Below are 12,151 nucleotides of genomic sequence, written 5' to 3'. Positions count from 1 at the left end.
GAGGGGACCCCGGGGATAGGGCAGGTGCTGGGTGATGGTTCCTGCTGTGTTGACCCTGCCTGGCGGCCCCCTCCCCAGCAGGAGCGGCTGAAGGCCCAGGAACATCGGGTGGAGATGGAGGAGAAGGTGAGCAAGCGGAGCCTGGAGGCTGCAGGCAAGGCCGGCCTGGCTGCCGCGGGCCCTGGGCTGCTGCCTCGGAAGCCCCCTGGCCTGGCCGCCGGCCCCACGGGCACCTACGGCAAGGCCATGAGCCCGCCGCCATCTCCCCGCGCTTCCCCTGTGGCTGCCCTGAAGGCCAAAGTCATCCAGAAACTGGAGGATGTGTCCAAGGCGCCCACGTACGCCTACCCCGCCACGCCCAGCTCCCACCCCAGCAGCCCGCCGCCCGCCTCCCCGCCGCCCACTGCTGGCATCACCCGCAAGGAGGAAGCACCCGAGAACGTCGTGGAGAAGAAGGACTTGGAGCTGGAGAAGGAAGCCCCCAGCCCCTTCCAGGCCTTGTTCTCGGGTAGGAGTGCGGCTCAGACCCCTGGGGGCCGCGTGCTGCCCAGACTGGACTCGGCTCTGGCTCTGGCGGAGCTGCCCCCCGCCGGAGCATTGACCCTCCGTTTGTCCGGCCCTTCCTTCCTTCCTCTGTCTCTGCTGGGTACCTGCCGTGCACCGGGCCTGCCACCAGGCTCTGGAATGAACGCAGGGGCATGTGGGTCAGCCACGGCCTCTCTCGGGCCCCGCCTCAGGGGCACGGTCAGGGAAATGGGCGTTACATTAGAACCGCCCTCAGGGGGCGCCCGGTGGCTCAGGCTGTTAAGCATCTGACTCTTGATCTCAGCCTCACGAGTTCAAGCCCCACGTTGGGCTCCATGCTGGGCGTGGAAGCTACTTAAAGGAAAAAAAAACTATTTCCAAAGGACTCGTTCTGAGGGTTAAGCAAAGTAAGAACCGTAACGCACATGGCTGGCTCACGGGACGTGCTGAGTTGTCACAGCGATAACAGCATGGGACTCCCCCATTTTGGGCACCCCCCCCGGCCTGTGTCAGTGGGACGTGCAGCAGGTCGCCTTAATGGCGTCTCTCCTCCCTGGTGGCTGTTAAGAGTGTGAGAGCATGCTTGGGAGGATGTGAGTTCAAATTCACATTCTGCCACCAGAATGCTATGTGATCTTGGGGCAAGTGGCTGCCCCTCCCCGGGGAGATTTGATGCCATGCTCATGTCCGACACTGAGCACGTGTCTGGTCCCGGGGGCTGTTGCGTGCACCCGTCACCCCCTGGTCAGCAGGTTTCTGTGGAGCACTGGGAGCACTGCAGAGATCCGCCCGCACACCATCCTGCTCTTGGGAGATTACACTCTGAGGGTGGGAGTTTAGGAAAGTGGGGGGAAGGGCAGCACTGCATTACTATTACTTCTTGAACAACCTGGATGCCCCACCTCTGCCTTAATGCGATGGGGCGGGAATGGAGGACCAGAGATGCCCCGGCTGGGTGAAGACCACTGGCGGTACTGAGCATTTGCTTCTGGGCCAGCCTCGTGCTGGGTGCTGCGGGGTCGGGGGCTAGAGAGAGAAAGAAAGCAAGCCGGTTATGGTTTCTGCCTTTGAGATCTGAAGCCCCTCGGGGCCAGGATGGTGGCTGACTTTTCTCTCTGTCCCCGGGACGTGCCGAAAGGCCCCAGGGGTCTTCAGACGCCGCCTGGAAGAGGTCGCAGCTCTGTAGGCTGGCCGGGACGAGAGGGTGGCCATGGGCCTCCGTCATGGCTGGTGGGTGCGTGGGTGTGGATGGGGCCATGGGGGATCAGACGTGACAGGTGAAGGGGCCCCTGCTGACTCTCCGTGTCCTTGGCAGATATCCCACCCAGGTACCCGTTTCAAGCGCTGCCGCCGCACTACGGGAGGCCCTACCCGTTCCTGCTGCAACCCACAGCGGCCGCCGACGCCGATGGCCTGGCCCCCGACGTGCCACTGCCGGCCGACGGGCCCGAGCGCCTGGCGCTCTCGCCTGAAGACAAGCCCATCCGCTTGTCCCCCTCCAAGATCCCGGAGCCTCTGCGAGAGGGCCCAGACCAAGAGCCACTGGCAGAACGGGAGGTGAAGGCCGAGGTGGAGGACATGGACGAAGGGCCCGCCGAGCTGCCCTCCTTGGAGTCGCCTCTGACACTGCCCCCCGAGGAGGCCCTGGCGGCCCCAAGCCCCGCGGCTGGCTGTGGAGGCGGTCTGCTGGAGGCCCAGGCGCTGAGCGCCGGCGGGCAGGGGGCCGTGGAGCCCCCCGGGGGCCCGGACTTCGCGGAGGGGGCCGAAGCGCGGGTCGATTCACCGGGCCGGACAGAACCGTGCACGGCCGCCCCGGACCTGGGGGCGCGGCTGACGCCAGAGACCCTGGTCGAGGCCAAGGAGGAGCCCGTGGAGGTGCCCGTCGATATGCCCATGGCCGTGCCCGCGGCGGAGGCGGTGCCCGAGGAGGGCCTAGCCCAGGCGGCCCCGAGCGAGCCCCGGGCCGGCCTGGAGTCGGCAGACTGTGATGTGGCTGCCGGGGAGGGAGAGGGCCTGAGTCTGGAGGCCCGGGAGGCCGCACGTGTGCCCAGCGGCCCCTGCTTCCTGGAGGAGGAAGGCTCCGACCAGTTGCCGCCTGGCCTGGAGGACCCGCTGGCTGGCATGAACGCCCTGGCGGCGGCTGCAGAGCTGCCCCAGGCCAGGCCCCTGCCGTCCCCGGGCACCGGAGCCCAGGCCCTGGAGAAGCTGGAGGCGGCGCAGAGCCTGGTCCTGGAGCAGAGCTTCCTGCACGGCATCACCCTGCTGAGCGAAATCGCCGAGCTGGAGCTGGAAAAGAGGAGCCAGGAGGTGGGAGGTGAGCCACGAGGGGTGCTTGGTGTCGGTGGCATTTTCTGTGTTTTTTTCATAAGAATTTAAATTTGAAAGTTTTAATTTGAAAATCCCCAGGATGTGGTTTATGCGTGTCCTTTTTTTTTTTTTCTTCTTTTTTTAAAGTTGAGGCAAAATACACATAATGAAATTTACCATTTCAACTGGTTACAGTTTAGTAGCGTTCCGAGCACATTCATGTTGCCGTGCAGCCGGTCTGTGGGTGTCGTAGTGGTGACGTTTCTCCTTGTCTGTCAGTGCGGGGTTTTGTATTGGCACCATTCTTTGGGTTGCAGGGGACAGGAACTCTCCTTTGAACTGGCTTAGAAAAAGGTGCGGGAAATTGATTGGCTCTTGGAACCTAAGTACGGAGGTCATTAGGTAGTGAGTTTCAGGTGTGGCTGGATCTGGGCGTTTCAAGTCATCAGGAGTTTCTTTTGTACCCCCTTCCCCATCTCTCTCTCCACCTGCTCCACTTTTCTCTCTGTTGGCCTCATTCACGGCAGGCCCACTGCCCTCATGGGGGTCACCAGCACTTCCTCGCAGGCCCACAGGCCTGCCCAATTCAGCCGACTCTCAAAAGAGGCCACCTCTTTCCTGGTAGCTCTGGCAAACGTACTTTGATTCATTTTCATTGGCTCCCTGGGGTTCATGCTTTCTGCAGAAGCAAACTGTGCGGCCGGGGAGGTGGGAAGGAACAGGCTGATTGTTCACCGCCCCTCATGGGGCTGTCCGCTCTGGGGGGGGGGCAGGGAGGGGTAGCCCTCAGAAGGAAACGGGTCCTTTCAGTAGAAGGGTAGCGAATTCTGGGCTGGGCACAAACCCACTGGTGTTCAACACAGAAACAACTCAGGGTGCCAAGAAATGTGTGCAGAAGGGGCTGTGGGCCAGGCAAGCCTCACCACCCCACGCTCGGCCCAGAACTGGCACGAAGGAGGGAGGGACCCCGGCGACAGCTGTCAGGGCGGTAATAATAGTGCTGCCAGTGTTTTGGTGCATTTTCTAGAACTTTTTCTACACACATACACTTCTAAAATTAAGATCGTTTTGTAAACAATGTTCTGTGAGCTGCCCTTTTCACTTAGCATATTTTTTATGAAATATTTTTCAAAGCTGTGTGACTTTACAAGTTTTTTTAGGGACAGTCGAGTTTTCCAGCTAGTGGAGGCCCCAGCCTTCAGTGAGCTAGTCCTAGATTGTCAGGCGCGGCCTTTTTGTTTTGTTTTGCTGTTGTAAATAATGTGATGATGATGCCTGAAGAAAAATCCTTGGCCACACCTCTGATTTTCCTGGAGGTATATTCCCAGGGGTGGAATTGCTAGGTCAGAACCAAGGCCACATTTTCAAGGCTTATTTATTGCCACGGTTATGTGGCCCCCCCAGAAGCTTGGACAGGTGCTGCCCACTCCCCCACAGGGGTCTCTTGTTTGGTTCTTGTTATTCTAAAGTTCATGACGACTTCTTTCTCATTTAAACAGTTTTATACAAAAAATTATTTTTCAGAAAAAAATGAAAACCCCCTTGAATCCTGGGTTTTCCGTGGGGGCTGCAGAGGGCCAGCCGCATCTGGGAAGGAGGGGCTAAGGATGGGTTCCCTGGTTTGGGGACTGCTGCCCACCCTTGCTCCTTTTTACACCCCTGCCTCATTTTCGGTTTGGGGGTCCTACTTGCCCTCATTTAACTGTGTGCCCGGCACTGTTTCTGGACAAGGCCGTCCACGTGCAGCCCTCGGCACTGTCGGGTGGTGACAGGCAGTAGTAGGTGGAAACAGTGGGAAGGGGTCAGGGTGGAGACGAGGCAGCCAGGGAAGGCCTTCTTGATAAAGTGACCTGAGGAAGGCCAGGGAGGAACTCTTCTGGGGAAAGCGTTCCAGGCTGACGGAACAGCAGGTGCAAAGGCCCTGAGGTGAATAGTGTGTGTGGCACTGTGTGTGGCACATTGGAACAAGAGAAAGGAGGCTGGGGGTAGAGCAGAGTGGGAGGAGGAGAGTGGTGGCTTCGAGGAGGTTGGTGGGATGGGGAGGGGGTGGGCCCCTGGGCACTCCTGGAAGAGGATTTGGAGTTGCAGTGATAGGATCAGACTTAAATAGAGTCATTTTGGGGGCTGTGTGGACAACTGTTGCCGGGGCAAGCGTGGATGCAGGGAGACCCAGGAGGAGGCTCTGGGCCTGGGGTGGAGGGGGGGCAGGTGGAGGTGAGGAGCGAGAGGATTCTGAGTGGAGGTTAAGGTGCAGCCAGTGGGCTCTGCCAGACTTCTCTGTGGGTGTAAGAGCGACTCCAGGGCTCCTGGCCTGAACCCCTGAAGAGCAGACTTTCCAGGAAGCAGTGGGGGTGGGGGGGTAGGTTTTGTGACCTGCAGCTGGTTTCTGCAGTGGAGGTGTGGCCCAGGGCTGGATCTGTGACCCTGGGCTAGCAAGTGCACTTGGGAAGTGCTGGTGTGTAGGGGTGTGTGCGCTGTAGGGGTGAGGGAGGTCCTGGTGGCCCTCTTCTCTTCCTAGCAGCTGCTGATGGGGATGCTGAGCCTCAGTCCTCTGCAAAAGGCCCCAGGTCGTGCTTAGAGCTTCCCCACGGGTCACCTCCGTGTTGGTACATCCACAGGCTGGTGTATTAGTTAGCCAGGGCTCCCGTCACAAACACCACCTCACCTTGGGGTGGGCCACATGCTTCATTCAGTCTCATACCAGCCCCTTGTGAGCTGATGGGGTTCACCGCTTTGCAGCCTCAGTTTCTGTAAGGATATGGAAGAGCAAAACCCGTAGCTCTCAGTCGGCAGTGACACGGCTGGTTTGTCACTGCTTGGGGGAGTACTGCTGACATCTAGTGGGTAAAGATAGGAGATGCCACTACACCACTCCTCCAGCGCATGCCCAGGACAGCTGCCCCTGTGGCAGAGGATGAGCTGACTGCACTGTGGAAGGCGCCAAGGTTGGGAAGCCCTGATCTGTGCGAGATAATCACTGACGTTGATTTTATGGAACTGCACGATCGGTGGTAAAGAATATACTTTTCTTCTCAGGTACATGTGAAAAACCAGTACGTCAGGTACATTCACAAAAACTGATTGCATGTTAGATCACCAGGAAAACACCAGTTAAAAAAAAAAATCAAAACTCCTTTTACTTCGGGAGAGACTGGAGAGGAGGTGGGCTCCCATGAGCCACTGCTGAGATTCTCAGTTGGCGCACCCTTTCTGAAGGGTGGCTGGAATATTTATCAGAGAAATGCACATACCTTGATCAAGTTAATCACACACATAGGAATTCTAAAACACGTGTGTCCTGACTGTGTGCCTGTCCACCCACTACCAAAAAAATAAAAAGTTTAGAAATGACCAAAATGTCGTTAGTAGAGGATTATTTAGATAGATTAAAACTCAGCACTGCAAGAGAATTCTAGGCAGCTGTTACTGGGGTTAGCCACATAAAATTGCTAATATTTTGGTGTTTTTGACCTGCAGAAATGGCAGTTTTTATAAGGTTCAAGCTAATAACATGTGGTAGAGCTTCGTTACGCGGGACTGTGTGAAAAGAGGCGAAGTGTGATTCCGTGTGTGTGGGTTGCTGCCGTTTCCCTATTTATAAAGGATATCCATGGACGTCACGGGCGACTGTTTGCAGGGCCCTGTACCAGAATGTCAGCCGTGGCCCCTCCGGGGGCCGGGGCGGCTCTGCTGGGGTGGGGAAGGTTTTCGTTTCTTTACACCTTTCTGCCTGGTTTGTATTTTTTGAGTTCTCATATTACTTTTACAGTTTATGAAACTTAATCCGGGCTCCTTTTTTTCTGAAAATGAAAACCATGCATATTCTTCATGGAAAATTTAAAAGGCAGAAAAGCAGAAAGAGGCACACTCTAGAAAGTACCTCTGCTGGCGCTTGGCCACTCTCGGCGACTTTGTGCAGCAGTGGACGTTTGGAACAGGGCGTGCTGTGTGCCCCGGCTCTCACTTGTCCTCTCACTTGGCACCATTTCTTCTCGGAAAGGCTGCGGTCCAGTCATGGGGGCCATGTGGCCTTGGGCAAGCCCCGAGCTGGTTCTGGGTCTCATTCTCCTCCGTTTGGGGTCTGAGCGGGGTTGGCTGCCGTGTCCGTGAATCCTGGCCCCAGGCAGCGAGGCGGGGCAGGCGCAGAGGCGTGGGCTCAGCTGTCTCCCGTGTGCAGGTGCGGAGCGGGGCCTGGCGGTGCGGCCCTCGCTGGAGAGCCTGCTGGCAGCCAGCAGCCACATGCTGAAGGAGGTGTTGGACAGCCCCTTCGTGGACCCGCTCAAGAACCTGCGGCTTCCGCGGGAGCTGAACCCCAACAAGAAGTATAGCTGGATGCAGAAGAAGGAGGAGCGGGTGAGGTGTCCTGGGCCTGTGTTTGCCTGCCTGTGGCCTGTGGGGGTGGGAATGGAGGTGGGTCCCCCCGAGATGCCATCTTGCTGGGGACATGGCTGGCTTTGGAGCTGGAAGGGCCTGATCTGAGTCCAACTTCCACCACTGACTTGCTGTGCAATCCTGGGCAAGCTGTTTCCTCTTTCTGGGTCTCAGTTTATCCATGTAATAATGGGCGACAGCCTGATGGGTCGGGAAGAGTGGGCCTGGCCGTGCCCCTTGCTGCCTGTGGACCCCGGGCAAGCGCCTCACCTGTCTGAGCCTCCGTCTGTAGGTGATGCGTAACACGATGGCCCACACTGCTTAAGCAGTTGTCCCGGGCCACTTTGCCCTTGACTTAGCCCTGCAGGGTTGGGTTTTGGTCCTTGTCCTGTGTCCTGCCCACGGCCTTGGCTAGTAAGTGGCAGAGATGGGGTTCGAGCTGGGGCCCCGTCGCCATCAAGCCTCGCCACTCGTGTCTGTGGTGGGAGCTGGTGGGCGTCGGCATCCTCACCCCGCTCTCCCTGCAGATGTACGCCATGAAGTCCTCCTTGGAAAGCATGGATGCCATGGAGCTGGACTTCCGGATGCGGCTGGCCGAGGTCCAGCGGCGGTACAAGGAGAAGCAGCGAGAGCTGGTGAAGCTGCAGAGACGCCGCGACTCCGAGTGAGTGTGCACCCCAGCCATTTCCCGCGGCCCCAGCCGGCCGGGCGACGAGGCCGCAGCAGGTGGTGCCCTGGTTGGGCTCTTGTAGGCGCTGGCGCTCAGTAGGTTGACTGTGCTAGGCCATTAGAGGTGTGTGTGGACCCGAGTGATGTGTGTGTATCGTGTGTCCTTCTCCGCGCCCCCCCCCACCCCCCAGGTTCACAGCCAAGCGTGTGATTCTTTTTAAGGGACAGGCGCGAGGAACCCCATAGAAGCTTGGCACGCAGAGGCCCTGGCAGGCCGAGGAAACGGACCCACGCCCTGAGCGCCCTGTCGCCCCCCCGCAAGAGAGGGAAGAGCCGCAACAGTAGCGGAAAGTAAGGCTGGCCCCTCGGTGGGTCGGGAACTGGCACAGAGCTCGGAGGGGAGGAGCACGGGCCCACGGCAGGGCCTGTGTCTGGGCACCGGGGACCTCGAGTCCCTCGGGCTCTGACCCACCTGGTTTGGTAGTTCTCAGGGAGCACAGTGCGCGCTGCCCGGGCCAGGAGGGTGAGCCAGGCGAGTGGTGAATGGACAGGCAGACTCACCCACCCGGCACTGAGTGGGCAGATGACCCCAGTGATGAGAGGTGTCCGTGCCATCAGCTAAGCGCTTTACCCATCTTCCTGCCACACCTGCTTCCTCCATGGTTAGGGACTAATTCCCGCTCTTCTCCACGGACCTCCTCCCTGCAAAGGGATCCACTGAGCTTCCAGCCCCGCTGGGACGGGCTCTGACTTGTGCTGTCACTTGGTTCCCTGCGTGAGTGACAGTGTCATTCCTGTGCTCCTGGCCTGACCTGTTGGCTTGTCGCACCTGAGCCTGTAACCCGGGGCTGCCCCTCTGTGCGCTCCTTGAGTGGCAGCAGAAGCTACGTGTGGCACCTCTGGAGGTTTTCTTGAATGGTGGCTGGAACGAGAGCTCTTCCTCCAGGCTAGGCACGGGTAGGAATGATGCTTCGGTCTTCCTGGGTGTCAGGGAGTAGCACGAGCCGAATGAAGCCCATCAGAGGACCGGAGTTGGAGCGTGCCTCGGCCTGGGCCATCAGGGCAGGGCAGACACTAGGCGGCCTGGTGCCTGGCTTGAGGAAGCAGAGGGGGCTGCAGGGTGGCTTCAGAAGGCATAGGAGAGGCAGTGGGTTGGCCACAGGTCTTCTCAGAAGGCCACCCCGAGGGCCCCCACGACTTGCATTTATTCTCCTTGGATGTTCCTGGTGGAGGAGAGGATGGAGACTGGAAGAAGTCCCGTACAACCAGCCAAAGGAGGGTAGGGAAGCAGTTCCTGAAGACAGCAGAGGTTGAGGCCGCCTGCAGGCAGCCCCTGGAGGTGGGCGCACTTTCCCGCTCTTGCGTCCCAGCTCCATCCAGTGTTTATTGTGACCTCGGGCTCGGTGCTAGCTTTTTGGAGCCTCAGTTTCCCCCGTGTAAAAACCAGTATGTAGAACATTGTTTTGTGGCTGAAATACAAAGCACTGACATGGAACAAAGCATATAGTTGGCACCAAGTAAAAATTAGTTGCTCTTATTACTTGTGAGGGTTTAGCTTAAAGTAGGCAAGAGAAGCCTTCAGCCTGGGACCATATCCTGACTCTCTTAATCCCAGGGGTACAGGAGACCAGCCAGTGACTCTTACTCCCCCTCCCATCCTGGGAGAGTACCTTGACATTTCTGACCCTTGTTCTTGGCACGTTTTGATAAGGTGTGTGTGTGTGACTGTATGTGTGAAAAAGCACAAGCGAGAAAGAGGCCAGCAGAGCACACTGCCTTGGAGAAGCATTTCTTCTTTCCTGTTAAACTCTCATTCTGCCCCATTCACAAATAGAATCCCAGCACCATAGCTTCACAGGATCCGTCTCCCCAGATCCGTCACTCTGCCATCACTGTCTGTGCTTCGACATCCAGAGCCCACCCTTCAGGGCCGTGAGGGCGGACCCCCAACCCTTGAGTCTTTCCTGGCCGGGGTGTTGACCAGCAGTGCATCTGGGTTTCAGGCTGAGCAGCAAGCCCCTGCTGACGTCGGAGGAGTACGAGCTTGGAGCAGGGATGAGGAAGAGACACAAGGGACCTGAGGAGGAACACGATGCCCTCGTTGGAACGGGGAAAGCGAGGGGCAGGAACCAGCCTTGGGACGAGCACGAAGCCTCATCGGACTTCATGAGTCAGGTCAGTAAGCCTATTTTCCAGGTGTGCTGCCATCTTAGGGTGGAAGGTCTGGAGGGTATTGCAGAGTTCATGCTCCCTCTACAGGTCTGTTGATCCTAGTCCTGCACAGAAACTGTAGAAATGATTGCCTTAGTGCCACAGGGACTGTCCTCCAGTCTTCCTTATTGCAGAGGGGGAAATCAAGGCCCAGAGGAGGTCAGAGACTTACCAAAGGAGCGCAGCCTCAGGTAGAGCAGAGACTGAAAGCCACAAGCCTGTGTGTGCTCCATGACCCTTTGCTGAAGCCACGAAGAGAGACTGCAAGTTCTTAACCAAATAATGCAATTACTGTTGTTTAACAGTGTAATTGTCTAATGAGCAGCTTCACCATTCTGTAGTTCTAAGAAACAGGGCTTGATGCCATTGTAATTTCCTTGTGAACTCTCCAGGGGTAATGGCATGAGAGCCAACTCCTTGATTTTTCTTATTTCTGCAGAGCATTGAAATCGTCCACTTAAGGCCTTTGTCTCTAAATACTAATGTACCTTGTCATCCCTCCTCATAAAGCTCCACGCAAGGGGATTGTTTCCGTTGATTCGGCCATCAGAGGGAAATACTCATATAAGGGACACTGGATGCAGGAGGAGGGAACAAAGCCAGTCTGTATATCAGGATCCTTTACTTGCAAATTGGGAAGGATGCTTCTTGCTGTTTAAATGACCCTATCCCAACTTTCTCCCCCGTATGATATGTTACCTGATTAAAGAAAATAGCGCTAAAACGTTCAAGTGAGGGGCATTAATGGCTTTGAAACTGCACATTTCCCTTTGACAGCAAATGACTGTAACAGACATGCAACCAGGACTTTAATCTGCGAGATCTCGAATTGCTCTTTGCTTGGGGCATCCGAGGCACGCCCGAGGCATTCTCTTGGCAGCTCCGGCCCATTTAGCTGGATGGGCCGATTTAAGTTGTGCTGCAGTCTTCGTGGGCTGCCTTAGGTGGTCGAGCTAAATGGATCAACCGTGCTAGGATGCGGGGTTTCTATCTTGGTTCCATGCCTCCCCACCCCGCCCCCCCGCGCATCAGCAGGGCCGCTTGCTCAAAGGGCTTCCCTAGGAGGCACCAGCGAGCGCCGGGGAGAGCCCGTGGCAGTGCCAGCCTTAGCGATCGCTGAACCCACAGTAACGGCTCTGTGATAAGAGCTTCGAGGGCCTGGTCTCGGTTCACCTTCCCGACAACCCCAAGAGGCCCGCCGCAATTATCCCCGTTTTACGGAGCGGGAAGAACCGAGGCTCAGAGGGGTTGAGCAACTTTGCCAGAAGCCACGGGCAGGGAGAAGGGACTGGAGCCCAGCTCTGTCCGAGCCCGTGCGCCGACACCCACTCTCCTGTTTGGCCAAATGTAACCCGTGACTTCCCTCTACAGCTGAAGATTAAGAAGAAGAAGATGGCCAGTGACCAGGAGCAGCTGGCCAGCAAGCTGGACAAGGCCCTGTCCCTCACGAAGCAGGACAAGCTCAAGTCGCCCTTCAAGTTCTCGGACAGTTCTGGGGGGAAGTCAAAAGCGAGCGGGGGCTGCGGCCGGTACCTGACGCCCTACGACAGCCTGCTGGGCAAGGACAGGAAGGCGCTGGCCAAAGGCCTCAGCCTGTCCCTCAAAGCCTCCAGAGAAGGTAAACACAAAAGGGCCGCCAAAGCCAGGAAGATGGAGGTGGGCTTCAAGGCCAGAGGCCAGCCCAAGTCGGCCCACTCCCCGTTCGCCTCGGAAGTGAGCAGCTACTCCTACAGTAAGTAGCGGACGCCGCGCCGCCTCGGGGCGCTTCCTCTCTCTCCTCAGTCTCCTCTTTGCGTCTCTCTCGTGGGCGCTCGACGGTCCCGCCGGAAGTGGGGGGTGCGGAAAGCGGAAGTGCCTGTGATTGGCGGGTGGGAGCGGAAGTGCGCCTGCCCTCTCGCCCCGGTCTTCCGCTCGGTTGCGGGAAAGCCGTCGGTGCGGAGGCCTTCGCGCCACAGAGCCGGGGCTGCTCAGCGCGGAGCGGCCGTTTGCGACGACCGTAGAGGGGGACCGGCCTCGCCCGCCCACCGCAGCGCTCCGGCCTCCGGCCGGGGTTTCGGAGGAACGGCAT

At 58.0% G+C, this 12,151-nt stretch overlaps 1 protein-coding gene across 6 annotated transcripts in view; it reads left to right on the top strand.

Moving 5' to 3' along the window:
- The window catches only part of TNRC18 (trinucleotide repeat containing 18), an 87,549-nt gene that overhangs the window by 39,029 nt on the left and 36,369 nt on the right, over positions 1-12,151 (top strand). For 4 of the 6 annotated variants that reach the window (XM_078074278.1, XM_078074277.1, XM_078074273.1 and 1 more), the window contains 7 exons: positions 79-508; positions 1,841-2,839; positions 7,010-7,185; positions 7,731-7,867; positions 8,095-8,223; positions 9,876-10,047; positions 11,455-11,815. In XM_078074278.1, coding sequence (XP_077930404.1) covers positions 79-508; positions 1,841-2,839; positions 7,010-7,185; positions 7,731-7,867; positions 8,095-8,223; positions 9,876-10,047; positions 11,455-11,815 — 2,404 coding nt within the window. The remainder of the gene's footprint in view (positions 1-78; positions 509-1,840; positions 2,840-7,009; positions 7,186-7,730; positions 7,868-8,094; positions 8,224-9,875; positions 10,048-11,454; positions 11,816-12,151) is intronic. The other 2 variants (XM_078074274.1, XM_078074275.1) reach the window with 2 other exon arrangements.

This window comes from Halichoerus grypus, chromosome 6 (genome assembly GCF_964656455.1).
Source record: "Halichoerus grypus chromosome 6, mHalGry1.hap1.1, whole genome shotgun sequence".
NCBI classification, from domain to species: Eukaryota; Metazoa; Chordata; class Mammalia; order Carnivora; family Phocidae; genus Halichoerus; species Halichoerus grypus.
The sequence above is the reverse complement of the archived record's forward strand: the minus strand, read 5'-3'. Positions and strand labels throughout refer to the sequence as shown.